Source organism: Mobula birostris, chromosome 12, assembly GCF_030028105.1.
Source record: "Mobula birostris isolate sMobBir1 chromosome 12, sMobBir1.hap1, whole genome shotgun sequence".
Lineage (NCBI taxonomy): Eukaryota > Metazoa > Chordata > Chondrichthyes > Myliobatiformes > Myliobatidae > Mobula > Mobula birostris.
In genome coordinates, this window is record NC_092381.1 from 58,813,372 (window position 1) to 58,834,110 (window position 20,739).

General features: G+C 40.0%; 1 protein-coding gene across 2 annotated transcripts in view; it reads left to right on the forward strand.

Moving 5' to 3' along the window:
- Nucleotides 1–496: 496 nt before the first annotated feature.
- The window catches only part of LOC140206340 (retinoid isomerohydrolase-like), a 40,880-nt gene continuing 20,637 nt past the window's right edge, over nucleotides 497–20,739 (forward strand). For both annotated transcript variants that reach the window (XM_072274686.1, XM_072274687.1), the window contains exons 1-4: nucleotides 497–596; nucleotides 8,664–8,814; nucleotides 14,315–14,422; nucleotides 17,072–17,213. In XM_072274686.1, the coding sequence (XP_072130787.1) occupies nucleotides 497–596; nucleotides 8,664–8,814; nucleotides 14,315–14,422; nucleotides 17,072–17,213 (501 nt within the window). The remainder of the gene's footprint in view (nucleotides 597–8,663; nucleotides 8,815–14,314; nucleotides 14,423–17,071; nucleotides 17,214–20,739) is intronic.

A 20,739-nucleotide genomic window follows, 5' to 3' on the forward strand; every position in this document is an offset into this window, starting at 1 on the left:
CATGGAATTGCTGAGACAAATTTTGAGGTTCCTAATCTGAGAACAGAATTTTGTTTGGTTTATTGTTGGAATGTAAACTACATTGTGGCAATATACTTTGTTAATTTAATCTGATTGAAGCAAAACAAGGAATAGGTCATTCAAGAAAATTCTAAGATTCTTTTAAGTAGTGAAATAAAGCAGCCAGATTTGCAAACTTAAAGCAGCTTTTGTTTTCTTAAGACTTGGTGAATGGCCAAAATGTCTGTCTAAGTCTCTTAAGTCTACAACGTGATTAAACATGGTTGTATATAATTACTGTTACATTGAAACAAACACACTTGGTTTGCTGAAAGTGGAGTTGCCTTGAACTGACCTTTACAATGGCAAATAAGTAAGTAATCATTTCTTGTTTTGTTAACTTACATCATACAAAATTGGAATACTTTAATGTTATAGTTTCAAAATATCAGGAGTTAATAGTAGTTTGGTAATTGTGTCAATGAAATATTTAATAATGTACTCAAATTTCAGAATCGAACATCCAAGTTGTGGGTATAGGAAGTTGTTTGAAACAGTAGAGGAAACAGCTCAGCCATTGCCAACCTGCATAAGAGGTTTGTTATTTACTATTCAAGATTGTTTTTAGAAACCTAATTTTGAAATTTTAATGCAAACAGGTTCTTGTATATTATTTGTGCTTTAGCAATTTAAATGTTTAATTTTTGTAGTCTTATCAATCAGTCTCATTAACATTAATCAGCATTCCACAAAGTCACAGTGACTTCTGGAAAACATTCTTCTGCTCCAATTATGTAGATTTGATTCAATTGAAAATTTACTATATTTTTTCCACGTATTTCTGTAGAAATGTATTTTACCTCTCCAAAATAGCAAACCCAACAACTATCTGAAGACAATGAAGGGGATAGTTGGAAATCATAACCTGCTACAAAATGAATTAGCGTGTTGGAAATGTAGATTGATAAGTAACAGGCAGTACATCTTTATTAGACACCTTGACTAAATTTAATGAAGTAACAAGAAAAGCTGATGAGAAAAATTTACATGATATGTGTATTGACTTTCAACAACCCCACTAAAAATACCATTTAATAGGCTTGCGAAAATTTGATGTCTATTAGAATTAAGGGGCAATAAGTCTATTAAGAACAGAAAGTAAAGTTGTAATGAACAATTGTTTTCCAAAGTGGAGAAAAATGATGCCATCTGGTGGTTCCCTTTAGCAACTTTTTAACATGAACAATTTTAAATTTTGCAGCTAAAATTCAGAAATACAGTTAACAATGAGGATTTTTTATGGTAACAGACTTCACTCAGGAGAACTAACAACACTAAAGGAAACTCTTGGCAAATGAAATTTATTGCAAGAAGTTTATAATGCACTTTAGAAAAAAGAACAATAGAAAAAACAAGCTAATTGAACAATTTTAAAATGCTTAGAAAAGACTTAAGCGCATGTACTAAACTTTTGAGAAAACTATTATATTGGATATGGGATACTTGGCTTTGTGAATAGAGAAGGAAGTCATGCAACATTTTGACAAAATAAAATGAGGTCTGTCAGTGTACAAGTCAGAGAAGAGCCTGATGTACAGAGGCCGAGGGTTCCCTGGCTCAGCAGCAGGATTCATCCTGGGCAGGCTGTTGTGGCTATGTCTACAGACTGAATGGCTGTGCCTTGGGTACTTCCAGTTATTGGCAGGATTAATGAGTATTTGGCATTATAATATATTCTGGCCCTTCTCTGCATTACGTTTGTTCTTGAAATGGCCATAGAGCACAGCTTTACCCAAGTAATCTTGAGGTATGTGCTACCTTTAATCTACTCAGTAAAGACTGCAAGGGTCCTGCTTATTCACTAATCTACTACATATCTGAAGGATGCCATTGTTAGTGAACAGATGGCCCCAAATGACCCCAAGGATTTTATTTTCACAGATAGAGAAAAGCATTCAGCATTCACTGCTGCTAGGAGTACATGACCACAATTTCAAACTACAAAGGATAATACAGAGAACACTAGCCATATAAGGAAAACCAGAGAAAATGACAGAGGCTTACCATTTGTGGTATTGAGTACTCCTTGATGGCGAAGAGAGCTAGTGAGATTTGAGCCAAAGTAGCAGAAGTGATCCCTGTTGTCTCAACCTTTTCATTGATATGGATTTTGAGTGGGATGTTAGTTCCTTTTAATGTGGCAATTGTTTTTTTAGACTGTAAGACAAAGGAGCAGAATTAGGTAATTTGGCCCATCGAATCTGCTCCACCATTCAGTCATGGCAAATTAATATTCCCTCACCATAATCTTTGACACCTTTACTATTCAAAAACCTATCAACATCTGCTTTAAATATACCCAGTGACTTGGTCTCCACAACCATCTCTGGCAATGAATTCCACAGATTCACCACTCTCTGGCTGAAGAAATTCCTCCTCAACTCTATTCCAAAGGGATGTCCTTAATTTCTGAGACTGTGCCTTCTGGTCTTAGATGCTTCTCTATTAGAAACATCCTGTCCATATCCACTCTATCTAGGCCTTTCAATATTCCGTAGGTTTCAATAAGATACCCCCTCATTCTTCTAAACTCCAGTGAGTACAGGCCTAGGACAATCAAACACTCCTTATACAGTAACCCTTTCATTGCCAGGACCATTCTTGTAAACCTCCTTTGAACCCTCTCCAATTGCAGCACGTTTTTATTTGGATATGGTACCCAAAATTCCTCTCAGTGCTTCAAATGTCATCTGACAAATGCCTTATAAAGCTTTAGCATTACATTTTTGTTTTTATATTCTAGTCCTCTTGAAATGAATGCTAACTTTGCATTTGCCTTCCTTACAACTAAGTTAATCTGCTAGTTAACCTTTAGGAAACTTGCCCTAGGTCTCTTTGCACCTCTGATTTCTGAATCTACACCCCATTTAGAAAATGGTCTATGGCTTTATACTTTCTACCAAAGTGCATGGCTGTACATTGCCCCAAATTATATTCCATTTGCCACTTATTTCAAACTTCAAAGAAAATTTGTATTCAAAGTACATGTATGTCACCATATAGAACCCTGAGATTCATTTTCTTGCAGACATTCACAGTAAATACAAGAAACATGATAGAAGCAATGAAAGACCGCATCCAAAAAGACGGACAAAGAATCAATGTGCAAAAGATAGCAAACTGTGAAAATACAAAAAAAGAAATAATAAATAAATAAATAAATAAACAATAAATATTGAGAACATAAGATGAAGAGTCCTTGAAAGTTAGTCCATAGGTTGTGGGAACAGATCAGTGATGGGGCAAGTGAAGTTGAGTGAAGTTATTCCCTCTGGTTCAATAGCCTGATGGTTGATGGGTAATAAATGTTCCTGAACCTGTTGATGTAGGTACTGAGGCTATTGTACCACCTTTCTAATGGCAGCAGCAAGAAGGGAGCATGACCTGCATGGTGGGGTCCTGGATAATGGATAACGGCTTTCCTGCAACAGCGCTCCATGTAGATGCGCTCAATAGCAGGGAGGGGTTTACCCATAATGGGCTATGAGGATAGAAACATAGAAAATGTACAGCACAATACAGGCCTTTCAGCCCATAAAGCTGTGCGAAACATGTCCCTACCTTAGAACTACCTAGGCTGTACCCATAGCCCTCTATTTTTCTAAGCTCCATGTAGCTATCCAGGAATGTCTTAAAAGACCCTATCGTTTCCACCTCCAAAACTGCCAATGGCAGCCCATTCAACGCACTCACCACTCTGCTTAAAAAAAACTTACCCCTGACATCTCCTCTGTACCTACTTCCAAGCACCTTAAAACTATGCCCTCTTGTGCTAGCTATTTCAGCCCTGGGGAAAAGCCTCTGGCTATCCACACGATCAATGCCTTTTATTATCTTGTACATCTCTATCAGGTCACCTCTCATCTCCATCGCTCCAAGGAGAAAAGGCCGAGTTCACTCAACCTATTCTCATAAGGAGGCAACATCCTTGTAAATCTCCTCTGCACCCTTTCTATGGTTTCCACATCCTTCCTATAGGGAGGCGACAAGAATTGACCACAGTACTCCAAGTGGGGTCTGACCAGGGTCCTATACATCTGTAACATTACCTCTCAGCTCTTCAGTTCAATTCCATAACTGATGAAGGCCAATGCATGATATGCCTTCTTAACCACAGGGTCAACCTGCATGGCAGCTTTGAGTGTTCTACGGACTCGGACCCCAAGATCCCTTTGGTCCTCCACACTGCCAAGAGTCTTACTATTAATACTATATTCTGCCATCATATTTGACCTACCAAAATAAACCACCTCACACTTATCTGGGTTGAACTCCATCTGCCACTTTCTCAGCCCAGTTTTGCATCCTATCACTGTCCAGTTGTAACCTCTGACAGCCCTCCACTCTATCCACAACTCCCCCAACCATTGTGTCATTAGCAAATTTATTAACCCATCCCTCCACTTCCTCAAACACGAGGAATTCTGCAGATGCTGGAAATTCAAGCAACACACATCAAAGTTGCTGCCTGGCCTGTTGCGTTCACCAGCAACTTTGTTCCTCCACTTCCTCATCCAGGTCATTTATAAAATTCACAAAGAGTAGGGGTCCCAGAACAGATCCCTGAGGCACACCACTGGTCACCAGCCTCCATGCAGAATATGACCCCTCTACAACCCCTCTTTGCCTTCTGTGGACAAGCCAGTTCTGGATCCACAAAACAATGTCCCCTTGGATCCCATGCCCTCTTACTTTCTCAATAAGTCTTGCATGGGGTACCTTATCAAATGCCTTGCTAAAATCCATATATACTACATCTACGGCTCTACCTTCATCAATGTGCTTAGTCACATCCTCAAAAAATTCAATCAGGCTCATAAGGCACGACCTGCCTTTGACAAAGCCATGCTGACTATTCCTAATCATATTATGCCTCTCCAAATGTGCATAAATCCTGCCTCTCAGGATCTTCTCCATCAACTTACCAACAACTGAAGTAAGGCTCACTGGCCTATAATTTCCTGGGCTATCCCTACTCCCTTTCTTGAATAATGGAACAGTATCCACAACCCTCCAATCCTCCGGAACCTCTCCCATCCTCATTGATGATGCAAAGATCATTGCCAGAGGCTCAGCAATCTCCTCCCTCGCTTCCCACAGAAGCCTGGGGTGCATCTCATCCGGTCCCAGTGACTTATCCAACTTGATGCCTTTCAAAAGCACTAGCACATCTCCCTTTCTTAATATCTACATTCTCAAGCTTTTCAGTCCATGCAAGTCATCACTACAATCGTCAAGATCCTTTTCCATAGAGAATGCTGAAGCAAAATATTCATTGAGTACCTCCGTTATTTCCTCTGGTTCCATACACACCTCTCTATTGTCACACTTGATTGGTCTTATTCTCTTATGTCTTATCCTCTTGCTCTTCACGTACTCGTAGAATGCCTTGGGGTTTTCCTTAATCCTGTCTGCCAAGGCCTCCTCACGGCCCCTTCTGGCTCTCCTAATTTCATTCTTCCTGCTAGGTTTATAATCTTCCAGATTCATATCATTACCCAGCTTTTTTAACCTTTTGTAAGCTCTTCTTTTCTTCTTGACTAGATTTACAACAGGCTTTGTACACCATGGATCTTGTACCCTACCATCCTTCCCATGTCTCATTGGAACATACCTACTCAGAACCCCACGCAAATATCCCCTGAACATTTGCCATATTTCTTCCGTACGTGGCCCTGAGAACATCTGTTTCCTATTTATGCTTCCAAGTTCCTGCCTGATAGCCTCGTATTTCCCCTTACTCCAATTAAATGTCTCCCTAACTTGTCAGTTCCTATCCCTCTCCAACGCTATGGTAAGGGAGATAGAATTATGATCACTATCTCCAAAATGCTCTCCCGCTGAGAGACCTGACACCTGACCGGGTTCATTTCCCAATACCAGATCAAGTACAGCCTCTCCTCTTGTAGGTTTATCTACATCTTGTGTCAAGAAACCTTCTTGAACACACCTAACAAACTCCACCCCTCACTCGAGGGAGATGCCAATCAATATTTGGGAAATTAAAATCTCCTACCACAGCAACCCTGTTATTATTACTCCTTTCCAGGATCTGTCTCCCTATCTGCTCCTCGATGTCCCTGTTACTATTGGGTGGTCTATAAAATAACACCCAGTAGAGTTATTAACCCCTGCCTATTCCTAACTTCCACCCACAGAGGCTCCATAGACAACCCCTGCATGACTCCCTCCTTTTCTGCAGCCATGACACTATCTCTGATCAACAGTGCCACACCCCCATCTCTTTTGCCTCCCTCCCTATCCTTTCTGAAACAGCTAAAGCCTGGCACATGAAGTAGCCATTCCTGCCCCTGCACCATCCAAATCTCTGTAATGGCCACAACATCATAGCTCCAAGTGCTGATCCGCGCTCTAAGCTCATCTGCTTTATTCATGATACTCCTCGCATTAAAATAGACACATCTCAAACCATCGGACTAAGCACGTCCCTTCTCTATCACCTGCCTATCCTCCCTTTCACACTGTCTCCAAGCTTTCTCTATTTGTGAGCCAACCTCCCTTTCCTCCGTCACTTCAGTTCAGTTCCCACCCCCCAGCAATTCTAGTTTAAACTCTTCCCATTAGCCTTGGCAAACCTTCCCACCAGGATATTGGTTCCTCTTGGATTCAAGTGCAACTCATCCTTTTTGTACAGGTCACACATGCTCCAGGAGAGGTCCCAATGATCCAGAAATCTGAACCCCTGCTCCCTGCTCCAATCCCTCAGCCACGCATTTATCCTCCACCTCATTCTATTCCTATACTCACTGTCAGGTCGCACAAGCAGTAATCCTGAGATTACTACCTTTGAGGTCCTGCTTCTCAACTTCTTTCCTAACTCCCTGTGGTCTTTTTTCAGGACCTCCTCCCTTTTCCTACCTATGTCGTTGGTACCAATATGTACCACGACCTCTGGCTGTTCTCCTTCCCACTTCAAGATATCATGAACGTGATCAGAAATATCCCAGACCCTGGCACCTGGGAGGCAAACTACCATCCTCGTTTCTTTCCTGCGTCCACAGAATCACCTATCTGACACCTTAACTATGGAGTCCCCTTTCACTGCTGCCATCCTCTTCCTTTCCCCACCCATCTGAGCCACAGGGCCAGACCCTGTGCCAGAGGCACAACCACTGTTGCTTCCCCTAGGTAGGCTATCCCTCACAACAGTACTCAAGCAGGAATACTTATTGTTAAGGGGGACTGCCACTGGGATACTCTCTAGTACCTGCCTCTTGCCCTTCCCTCTCCTGACTGTTACTCACTTCTCTGTCTCCTGTGGACCCGGTGTGACTACCTGCCTATAGCTCCTCTCTACCACCTCCTCACTCTCCCTGACCAGACGAAGGTCATCGAGCTGCTGCTCCAGTTCCCTAACGCGATCCCTAAGGAGCTGCAGCTCGACACACCTGGTGCAGATGTGATCCACTACTTTTTCTATACTTATCCATTCAAAGGCATTGGTGTGTCCATACCATACCAGGCCATGATGCAACCAGTCAATATACTCTCCACCATGCATCTAGAGAAGTTTGCCAAAATTCAAGATGTCATTTAGAAGCTTCGCAAACTTTGAAGAAAGTGGAGGTGCTGCCGTTCTTTTTTCATGCAGGACCCAGGACAGATCCTCTGAAATCATAACACAGAGGAACTTAAAGTTGCTGGCTATCTCATGCTCTGTGGGAGTTCATGAAGGTTCCTCCCTGTTTTGATGGTCAAAGTGAGCATAGAAGGCATTGAGTTCACCTGGGAGTGAAGTACTTCTTGTCATTCTGTAGACTGTGATGGCATTCAAGCCCCACTGCAGCAATTGGGTATCCTTCCATGATTCAGGAGAAGTCCAGAGATGCCACTTCAGAATTGCACATTCTCCTAATCTCTGTCTTCTGGTATGGCTGCAGTAAGCAAATAGATGAGCAATAATTACCTAAAACTAAATGAAGATAAAATTGAAATGCTTTTGGTTGGTCCCAAAGCCAAAAGAGATAAACCTGGGAATTTGGCTTCCCTTGAAAAGTCAGAATAACAATCTCCCTCAAAAGATAACTGGCAGGTTAGCTGTTTTGAAATATGCCCCTAAACTGTGGAATTCAACATCTAAAATTATAAGGGATGCGGACCAAATTGACACTTTTAAATGCCAGCGCAAAATTTATTTAACCTTGCTTTCAAATAGCATTGTTTTGCCTTTTACTTTAATGTTTATTTTTATTTTATTTATATGTTTGCACTTTATCCCATTGAAAAGCACCTTGAACTACATCATCTGTATGAAAAATGCTCTATAATTAAGTTATTTTTATTAATCTGTCAAGTCCTTTTGCAGACTCCCTTCTTCCTCAACAATACCTGTCCACCTATCTTTGTCTTGTCTGTGAATGGCTTCCTTGCATGGCAAGGTAAGAAATGAGGAGTTTACTGATGATTACGTCATCTTTAATTCCATTTGCAATTCCCCCCACAAACATTCAGATATAGATTAATGTGATAACTAGTGGTAATTGCCTACCACTTATGTAGCACGAACATCTCCAACAAATTTAACCACCTGCTCTTGATATTTAAATAATATTACTATTACTGACTTCTGACTTTTCTTTTAGGCACCATTCCTTCATGGTTAACAGGCAGCCTGTTACGATGTGGACCTGGGTTATTTGAAGTTGGCTCAGAGCCGTTTTATCATCTATTTGATGGACAAGCTCTCCTTCACAAGTTTGATTTCAAGAATGGAAAAGTCACCTACTACCGAAGGTATAGTTCATTGCATAATTTTCCATTTTCAGTTCCTCTCCAGACAAATGTGCAATTATTTCGTACAAATAATAGTGTAATCATTTGGAGAGGAACTGAATAAATCTGAAGATAGAATGGAAATATTAAACATCACAAAATAAGGGCATCATTTCTAATTTAAAAAAAAATACAGCCTATTCTTTGGAACAAACTTACTTCATGTTCTCATAATATTACCTTCATATTTTAACCAAGTTATGAAATTTGTACTGGGAGCACTTTTTCAAATTTTTAAAAAGTCTTTGTTGTTCTAACTGACTTAGCCAGGAAACATCTGGGATGATAACACGAGGCAGGGGGAATGTTGGTTTCCTCCGCTTCTAATGGTTCAAACAGATGGTTCCTACATGGTGTTTACATGTGTAGTTTCCGAGGAAAATGGAGTTTTACTCATCTGTGATGTTTTTCATAATCAGTTTGGAGATGCACGTGGATGAAGTTATGGAACCACTTCTGCTCTGGTTTCCTCCCAAGTTCCAAAGATGTACAGGTGGAAGTTAGTAAGTTATGGGCATGCTAGGATGCCACCGGAAGCCTAGCGACACTTGTGGGATGCCCGAGCACATCCTAGGACTGTGCTTGTCATTAATGAAAGTGACATATTTCTCTGTGTGTTTCAAAGTACCCATGACAAATAATGCTATCTTATCTTATAATGTAAGTTGGCACATCATCATGGGCCAAAGGGCCTGTACTGTACTCTTCTATGTTCCAATATTTTTACACCTGTAGAAAATAAAGAGATTAGCAACTTCATAAAAGAACTTGGAAATGCTTCAAATGGGTAAACCAGCATCACTAAGCTATAAATTAATCCTTACTTTTGCCAGGTTTTCACTTGCTCAGTTACAAAAGCATTTCTTCCTTGTATACATTTGATTATTTTCTGAGAAAATGCTCAGCAAGTTTTTTTTAGCCTGATCTACAGTGCCCATACAGTCTTGAGTGGCTGCCCTAAAGGAATTTTACCTTGTAGTTAGGTCCTCGCAAAGCATTCCAAGGAAACTCAAGCTGTTGATAAAATTGTAATCCAATCTTGTATAATATGGCAAAATGTTTCAGGGAAAATAAAGGCAAAAAATGTGTGATCTGGTATTGATGGTTTATACATCTTTATGCTTTTCTCCTTTATACTGTGAGCTTAGAGCACCTTACTGCCATTACAGATTTAACATTATATTTATATGGACAATAATATCCACTCCATTCATAAGTCTCTTCTGAAATGTCTGTTCTCTCTCTCGTTTTCAATGATCATATCGACATCCTGATTATTATTCAAACTTAGCTCATGGTTGTTACATCTTGATCCCATCCACAGCCTCCTTTGCTTCTGGTTAAAATTTTCAGCAGCTGCTTTGCCCAAGTTACGGTGGGATGTGACATTTATCTGAGCCATCCTTCCTTGCCTTTGGCACTTTCTCTTTTCAAGGATTCGGTTCACAGAAAAAAAACTTTATTTTCTATTGACCTACAAGGCCCACCATGAATATTCACACAAAATACTTTTACCTTGGCAAGTAAGTAATTTCTCATTCTGACTGATTGATTACATAATCACAATAACAAGACTCTCTCCTCCAAGTTAACTTCTCTTGTTTTCCCCAAATGTGTCATTATATCTTAAGTCAGAATCAGAATCAGGTTTATTATCACTGGCATGTGACGTGAAATTTGTTAACTTAGCAGCAGCAGTTCAATGCAATACATAATCCAGCAGAGAGAGAAAAAAACAATAAAATAAAAATAATAGTAATAAAAAAACAAGTAAATCAATTACATATATTGAAGAGATATTTTTAAATATGCAAAAACAGGAATACTGTATATTAAAAAAAAAGTGAGGTAGTGTCCAAGGATTCAGGAATCGAATGGCAGAGGGGAAGAACCTGTTCCTGAATCTCTGAGTGTGTGCCTTCAAGCTTCTGTACCTCCTACCTGATGGTAACAGTGAGAAAAGGGCATGCCCTGGGTGCTGGGGGTCCTTGATAATGGAAGCTGCGTTTCTGAGACACAGCTCCCTAAAGATGTCCTGGGTACTTTGTAGGCTAGTACCCAAGATGGAGCTGACTAGATTTACAACCTTCTGCAGCTCCTTTCAGTCCTGTGCAGTAGCCCCTCCATACCAGACAGTGATGCAGCCTGTCAGAATGCTCTCCACAGTACAACTATAGAAGTTTTTGAGTGTATTTGTTGACATGCCAAATCTCTTCAAACTCCTTATAAAGTATAGCCACTGTCTTGCCTTCTTTATAACTACATCGATATGTTGAGACCAGGTTAGATCCTCAGAGATCTTGACACCCAGGAACTTGAAGCTGCTCACTCTCTCTACTTCTGATCCCTCTATGAGAATTGGTATGTCGTCCTTCATCTTACTCTTCCTGAAGTCCACAATCAGCTCTTTCGTCTTACTGACATTGAGTGCCAGGTTGTTGCTGCGGCACCGCTCCACTAGTTGGCATATCTCACTCCTGTATGCCCTCTAGTCACCACCAGAGATTCTACCAACAATGGCTGTATCATCAGCAAATTTATATAATCAGTCTTCATATAATCATTGAAACTCCTTCAACTTCTTCATCCATACTTGCTCCATCCATGATCTTAACAACAAGGCCATAACTACTTGCTTGAATTTCTCTTCATCCATATTCATAGACTTTAGTATACCCTTTGACAATGTCCCTCATTAAAAAAAGGAAATTGCCTTTTAAACTCACAAGAGAGCATAGGATTTAAACTTTTTGCTGTTGATGTTTCTGTAGCAGGCAATTTCTTTTTTATGAGGCTGAGTTGCTAGCTCGACGCTCCACACAGTATGGATGGAAAGCGTGCCTGGGGAGCTGGCTGGGTTCGAACTCGGGAGCCTCTGCTCCAAAGTCCGGCACTGATGCCACTACGCCACCAGCCGGCTGATGTCCCTCATGGTAGGGACTTATTCTTAAGTTACATGGCATCCATGGAAAATTGGTAGATTGGATTCAAGATGGACTTGGCTAGAGAAGACAAAGAAAACTGGTGAAAGGGTGTTTCTGTAAGTGTTGGAGAGGTTTGTGACCAGTGCTGTTCCACAAGGATCAGAGCTGGGATCTGTTGTTTGCAATGTATGTACATAATTGACAGAAAATGTAGGTAGATTGATAAGTTAGTCTGCAGATGCACAGAAGTTGGCAGAATTCTGGATAGTGAGAGAGATTGGCAAATGATATAGCAGAATAATAGATCACTTGGAAACGGGTGAGAAACGGCAGATGAGTTTAATCCTGACAAATGTAACGTGTTCAAAATAAATTCATTCTAGAAGTACATACATGTCACCATATACCACACTGAGATTCATTTTCTTGTGGGCATACTCAATAAATCCAATACTATAATGGAATTAATGAAAGCCCACACCAACAAGTCAGACAATCAATGCACAAAAGACAACAAACTGTACAGGTACAAAAAGAAAGAAAGAAAGAAAAATAAATAAATAAATACATATCGAAAATATGAGATGGAGAGTCCTTAAAAGTTAGTCCATAGGCTGTGGGAACAGTTCAGTGATGGGTCAAGTAAAGTTGAGTGAAGCTATCCCTTCTGGTTCAAGAGCCTGGTGGTTGAGAGGTATTAACTGTTCCTTAACCTGGTGGAGTGAGTCTTGCAGCTCCAGTGCATTCCCCTAATGGCAAAGCAAGAAGAGAGCATGACCAAGGTGGTAGGGGTCCCTGATGATGGATACTGATTTCCTGCAACAACACTCTGTGTAGGCATGTTCAATAGTGGATAGGGCTTTACCTGTAATTGAGTGGGCCATACCCACTACCTTTTGCAGGATTTACCATTCAACGGCATTGGTTTTTCCACACCAGGCTTGTGATGCAACCAATCAATATACTCTCCACCATATATGCATAGAAGCTGGACAAGGTTTTAGATGTAATGCCTAATCTTTGCAAACTTCTGAGGAAGTGGAGGTGCTGCCATGCTTTCTTTATAATTGCACTTACATGCTGGACCCAGGACAGATCCTCTGAAATGACAACACTAAGGAATTTAAAGTTGCTGACCCTTTCCACTTCTGATCCCCCAAAGAGGACTGGCTCATGGACCTCCAGTTTCCTCCTCCTGATGCACTTGTGAAGTCAACTGCAGGAGGAGAACATACAGTAAGTGATAAGACCCTTAGGATCATTGATGTACAGAGCAACTTTGGACTGAAATAGGTTCAGATAGCAAGGCAGGATCCTTTTACCCTTGCCTACCACCCCATCAGCCTCTGCGTCCAACACATTATCCTCTGCAACCTCCGCCATCTCTAAAGGGATCCTACCACTAAATCTATCTATACCTCCACTCCACCCACGCCCACTTTCCACAGGGATCACTCCCTCCATGATTCCCTTGTCCATTCATCCCTCCCCACTAATCTCCCTCCCAGCATGTATCCCTGCAAGATGCCCAAGTGCTACACCTGCCCATACACCTCCCCCATTGCCTCCATTCAGGGCCCCAGGCAGTCCTTCCAGGTGAGGCAACACTTCACCTGTGAATCTGCTGGGGTTGTCTATTGTGTCCAGTGCTCCTGATGTGGCCTCCTCTACATCGGAGAGGCCTGTCATAAACTGGGGGACTGCTTCATCCAGTGTCTCTACTCCGCATGTCATGAGCGGCACTTACCAGTGGCCAAACATTTTAATTCTAATTCCCATTCCCTTGTGCCAAAATGAGGCCACCCAAAGAGTATTCCATCTGGGAAGTTTCCAACCTGATGGCATGAACATCAATTTCTCCTTCTGCTAAGCAAATTCTATCCCCCACCACCTGTTCCCCATTTTGACCTTTAACCTCTTCTCACCTGCCTATGATTTCCCACTGGGTCCCCTCCTCCTTCTCTTTCTCCTATGGTCCATTCTCCTCTCCTATCAGATTCCTTCTTCTGCAGCCCTTGATCGTTCCTACCCACCTGGTTTCACATATCGCCTACCAGCTAGCCTTCTTCCCCTCCCCTTCTGGCACCTTCCCCCAGCTCCTCAATTCTGAAGAAGGGTCTCAGCCCGAAATGTTGACTATCTATTCATTCCATTGATGCTGCCTGACCCGCTGAGTTCCTCCTGCATTTTGTGTGTGTTGCAGAGGGAAGTGTGTTTACTTCAGACAGAGTTGCAGCAACTTCTCCTTCTGCAGTCCAAGGGAGTGGATGTGAGGAAGGAGTTATGAGAGCTGAAAAGTTGGCAGGCTCAGATCTTCCAAGATCATCTTCTGTTCCAGGATCCAGACTAAAGCAGGATGAGATGTGCTCACGCTTCTTCAAAACGTTTCAAGGGGAAGCTCTGTGATCCTCAGCCTATGATTACATATACCTACTTCAATAATAAATTTACTTAGAACTTTGAATGCACAAACTTAATCTGAAAAATAAAATTTGGTGAAATTATTATTTATCAGGAAAAACTTTTTTATTTTGCAGATTTATTCAAACTGATGCCTATGTGAGGGCAATGACTGAGAAGCGAATTGTGATCACTGAATTTGGTACTTTTGCTTACCCTGATCCATGCAAGAACATCTTCTCCAGGTTACAAAAATATGTGTTACAATTTAAATAAGAATGCCTGTATGTCACAGAATTAGCTCTATGTATTTCTTGTATTATTGAATCTTTTTGTTTAATGCATTTCCATTTCTAAGTTATCAAAACCAAACAAGCTGAAAAGTTGAAGAGTTATTTTTTATATCAATTCATGCTCTGTTAACTACAAATACATCATGCAGCCAAAACACATAACGAACTGGAATAAGAAAAGCAATTTTGATCTATCAAGTTTCTTCAATAGAGCCTTTTTTGAAACTGATCAATATGGTAACTTAAAATAATGTCACTTACGCATTTACATCATTAGTGTAATTAATTTTTAATATTAAAACGTTTTGCCTTTCAAAATACTTATTCATTGCTGATATTAGCCAAGAGACCTGCATTGCTTTGCACCCGTGTTTTCCCTTCCTTTTATGATTTCAATGCAAGGTCACTGTTCGGTCTCCTTATTTTGCAACTACTTTAGTTATCCTCTCTTTTGTAGTATACCTCTGCATAGCTGGGTCTTACTTATAGATAACCATGCTGATTGTAATTGTTCCACAAAAAGCAACTCCCCTTCACACCCTATCCCTTATTTATTTGTTTTATATATTTTTTTATCTTTTTCCCCCTTTTCTTTTTCTCTCTGTTTTCTTCCTCTGTCCCTCTCACTACAACTCCTTGCCTGCTCTCCACCCTCCGGGCTCCCCTGCCCCTTCTCTTTCTCCCCAGGCTTCCCGTCCCATGATCCTCTCCCTTCTCCAGCTCTTGGCTCCATCCCTCCCCTCCTGTCTTCTCCTATCATTTCGGATCTCCCCCTCCCCCTCCCACTTTCAAATCTCTTACTACCTCTTCTTTCAGTTAGTCCTGACGAAGGGTCCCAGCCCGAAACATCGACTTCTTATAGATGCTGCCTGGCCTGCTGCGTTCACCTGTGTTTTTTGTGTGTGTTGCATCAATAGTAACATTTTTATTGCCCTTCCTTTCCCACTGTGTAGCAGTAATTACACTGTAAGTATTCACTGGCTGAAAAGCAGTTTGGATACTGAGGTCATAAGACCCACCAAGGTACAAAGGTTTTCTTTTTTATCACCCAACAATACTTTTGATCTTAATTGTGCTTGGTTCAATCTGTAGTCATTATAAAAGACAATTTCCCCAAGGAAGCTACATCTTCCATGAATCAAAACTAGTATTTTTTGAACAATAAGTAACTGAGCTCATATGGGTTAGTTAACAGTGCTCTTTGTGATATAATACACCAGAAACCCCATAGGACTTTAGGATTTAGGATTTTCCTTCTAACTAAAGTGAAATATGGTAACTAACATATCAAAATAATGTACAAAATCAAAACATTTATTTATCTACAAACAGCACTATAGATACAGTAAATAAAACCACTTAAGTAGCAGCATGTTCACATAATATTCAAGAGCTGGGAATTTCCGTTGTTGTTTCCGGTAGCTTTTGATCAAATCTCCACGGACACCTGTAGAATGACATGAAAGTTGTGCCATGAAATCGAGCTCTCATCCTGAACACTGATGGTTACTTGCTCCCAACCCGCCACATGAAACTGCTACCTGGAGTCCCAGCTAATTTTAAACCCATCTCCTGTTTCACCTCAGCCTGGTGCTTTCATATGGAGCCTGGTAAGCCGAAGGAGGAAGAGGGCCATGTAGCAAATTTACAGTTAATTTTGTTTTCTGCTCATCTGTAAAAGATCTTAGCTGAAGTGTTCAAAGGGAAAGTTATTGTGGACTGTAAGGATTCTATCTGCCTTTTCATCTTCTTTGAGTTTTTATGGCAGTTGGCATCCACATTGTTGCATTACTGCCATCATTACAGCATTCTCTCTGCCTCAGGGTTACTAGTTGCCTAGATTCCTATTGTACTAGGTCACTGTTAAAATTCACACATCTTGACTGCATTCGACATCACCGAATATGCATGTTAATAGGCCTTATACCTTCTATGAATGGCAAAACACCTTTATTTCACAGTTATCAAGTAAATGCAGAGCACAATTTAAAAATAAACTACTTTTTATAACAAATAAACTCTTCTTGGGCTTCCAGCTGGGTACAGGTATCAATTATAACTAATGGTATTTAAAGACTAGACATGCCCAGGCATCATCCCTGAAGAAGATGGCAAAGATTGTCATTGAAAAGTTGGTTATAATTGAAAATTGTACCCGCCTGGAAGCCCAAGAAGAGTTTATTTGTCATATACGCCTGGAAAGCGCTAGATCCTTTTTCACATTTTTGTAGTTTGAAAACATGATCTCATTTTTGCCGTTGTCTGTCATTAAGGAAACAGAAACTAGAGCCTCCTACTGAAACAGAAAAGCTAATTTTATACAGAGCTGAAAAAATGATTGTCCAAGAGCACATATATCAATTACCTTCATTATGAAATAAACTGGATATATTGAAATTTATGTATTAAACTATATTTTTAAAACTATTATAATACCTAACAATTCTCACAAAATAAGTATTGTCCCAAGTCGTCTTTCTACTTTTTATGTGTGCGCCCAGAGAACTATTCTTATAATAGAAATTAAGATGAATAGTATATAGTACAGAATTTTTCAATCATGTTCTTTTGCTGCCTTTTTTTTATTTCTCCTTATTTTAGGTTTTTCTCCTATTTTGAAGGAGTAGAAATTACTGATAATGCTCTGGTAAATGTTTATCCAATTGGAGAAGACTTCTATGCCTGTACTGAAACAAACTACATTACAAAAGTCAATCCAGAGACACTGGAAACGATACAAAAGGTCATTAACTGCTATATGTAATGCATTTATTATTGGTTGTTTAAAGAGTTTTGTCACATCAGATGGTGATAAATACTGTTAGAATTCTATGCTTAATTATTAAAATGTAGCACTGTAAACTGGATGATCAAAGTGTGGTTTTAACCCATAGAACATAGAGCAAGCCCTTTGTCCCATAATGTCTGCGTAGAGTATACTAACAGATTAAGCTAATCCCTCCTGTTAACATGTGATCCATATCCCTCCGTTCCCTGAATACTTATGTGCCTATCTAAAAGCCTCTTAAATGCTACTATTATATCTGCTTCCACCACCACCTGTGGGAGTGTATTCCAGGCACCTAAAATTCAGAGTAAATTATTTACTATCAAAGTATGTAAACAACATACAACCTTGAGTTTCATCTTCTTGCAGGCACCCACAAAGCAAAGAAACACAATTGAATCCATGGAAAACCACATACAACAAAGACTGACAAATATCCAATGTGCAGAACTACTCTGCAGAAAAAAAATCTTGCCCTATACATCTGTTTAAAACTTGCTCACTCTCACCTTAAAGTTATGGCCTCTAGTACTGTATGTGCGTCTTAAATCATCCCATCAGCTGAAGTATGCCAATGACCTTTGTCAGCACTACTTGAGGTGTGAACTTGTTCCTTTTATTTTTAGGAAGCAGGGTTCAGATTCAGCCGAGATGGATACCCAAATGATCCTAAACCAAACACCACAAGCTTTAGTTTGTGTAGTCATGTGCAAGTTTGCTTGTCCAAGCCAAACACAATTTCTGATGCGTAGTGTCTCATGGTATAAAGCTTTCTGCATTGTTATAAAGAACAGCATGTTGCTAACATTGATACGTTTCTCTTTTTGATATTGTGCTACCCTCTCAATGAGAACAATAGCTATACTCTCTTTGAGAGATGAACAGTTTTGTACTTTGCTATTGTAGGAGCCATCCTGGGTTTCAGCTTTCTCCTGGAAAACATATTCCTGAAACGTGCACAGTAATATCTAGTTAAGCATAACCATAAACAAACGATGAATAATATTTAAAGAATTTGAGGTTTACAACAAAATAATACAAATTTTTAATAATAAAATTTCTAAGATAGTATTAAAGGAAAAGATTTATGTTATTGAAAATATATTGAAGAAATAAATGGGCAGACTATTATTTAGATGTGGAGAGCATTCAAAATGCAGAGATGCAAAGAGACTTGGGAGTCTCTGTGCAAGATACCCTAAAGGTTAACCTCCAGGTTGAGTCGGTTGTGAAGAAGGTGAATGCAATGTTGGCATTCATTTCTAGAAGTATAGAATATAAGAGCAGGGCTGTGATGTTGAGGCTCTATAAGGCACTCGTGTGACCATACTTGGAGTATTGTGTGTAGTTTTGGACTCCTTATTTTAGAAAGGATATGCTGACATTGAAGAGAGTTCAGAGAAGATTCATGAGAATGATTCCAGGAATGAAAGGATTACCATATGAGGAACGTCTGGCAGCTATTCCCTGGAGTTCAGGAGAATGCGGGGGAATCTCATAGAAACATTCCAAATGTTGAAAGGCCTGAACAGATTAGATATGGCAAAGTTATTTCCCATGGTCGGGGATTCTAGGACAAGAGGATTTCAGGACTTCAGGATTGAACGACGTCCTTTTAGAACTGAGATGCGGAGAAATTACTTTAGTCAGAGGGTGGTAAATCTGTGGAATTTGTTGCCATGAGCAGCTGTGAAGGCCAAGTCATTGGGTGTATTTAAGGTAGAGATAGATAGGTTCTTGATTAGCCAGAGTATCAAAGGGTATGGGGTGAAAGCAGGGGAGTGGGGATGACTGGATGAAGTGGATCAGCCCATGATTGAATGGTGGAGTAGACTCGATGGGCCAAATGGCCTACTTCTGCTCCTATATCTTATGGTCTTATGGTCCAAAGGCCCAATGATGTTGAGGCATTGAAGTATTTTCAAATTTGGCAAATTAGGATAAAAATATTGATACAGAAAGAGAAGGTAGAGATGAGAAATATCATGGACAAGTAAAAATACACTGCAAATGTTTATATGGATTTGTAAAAAAGGAAAAGATTACGTAAGTTTGTGCGAGTTCCTTACAAAGTGAGACAGGAAGGCTTACATTTGGGAGTAGAAAAAAAGCAGCAAAATTAAATCAAATATTTTGAGTCAGTCATCAGTAAGAAAACATTAAAAAACCCTTGGAAACATTTGTGAATGACAGCCTGGGTGAAAGGGAGGAGATGAAAGAAATGGCCATAAATGATTGTTATTCCAAGTATTTTTATTACCTGAAGTTAATTAATCCCAAGAACCTGGCTACCTGAATTTCAAAGTTTTTAAAGAACTGGCAACTGAGATGGTGAAAGGTTCCACAGATTGGAAAACAGCAAATGCAACTACAAATGGTTAAGAAAGGAGGGAAGACAAACAGAAAGCTGCACACTAGTTAGTAGACAACACATATTGGAATCTGGTTTTACAGAAAATAACAATAGGATTTGTCAGAATTAGACTAGATTTAGGAAAAGGAAATTGTGTTTCACAGGTGTTATTGGTTTGATGATATAACTAGTAGAAAATGCAAGTGGCACCAATATATGTGCTGCATTTGGACTTCAAAATAACCTACAAAAGGTGGCTAAAGACCAAAAGTGCATGCAAGTTTCTGATAAGTTACTGAATTGAGATTTGGTTAACAAACAGAAAAAAAAGTCTTAACAGACAGAGAAGGGCAGATTGGGAGGTGTTGAAGTGCTGCAAGGATCAGTCTAGAGTCCAGCTGGTCACAATAGTTTGGTTGAAACAAACAAAAGCAAAACAGCTAAGTTTCTGATAGAAAGCTGGGTGTCTATGTAATATGAGGGATGGCATCAGGGGAAATAGACTGAGCGAGGAAGTGATAGTTTAAAAAGAAGTAGCAGAGATGTTTTTCAAAATGATTGAGAGATTTAAGGCATTGGTATTTAAAGTAACCTCAATGTCCCAATAAATGAATCACCAAAATTAACTCAAGCATTTGGGAAAGCACAAGAACAATTGACCTTTATTACAGTGGGTTTGGAGTTCGTTTGTAAAGACATCTTGTTACTGACATAGAGAACCCTGGTGAGACTTTACTCGGAATATTGTGTACAGGAATGGTCTCCCTGCCCAAGAAGCTACTTGTGATAGATGGAGCAAAATGTTTTTTTTGTTTTTTATTATTAGTGATATAATACAGAGTAGGCCACACCATCCCAGCAACTCCAACAACCCCAATTTAACCCTAACCTAATCACGGGACAATTTACATTGGCCAATGAACCTATCCCAAACATTTTTGGACTGTGGGCGGAAACTGGAGCAGCCGGGGAAAATCCATGCATTCCCCGGGGAGGATACACAGACACTCCTTACAGAACAGTGCCGGAACTGAACTCACCAGAGATCTACGCTGTGAGGACAGATGGTTAGATTTTTGTACATCTAAGCTAATCAAGAGATATGGGAAAAGTGAAGGAATATTGCAG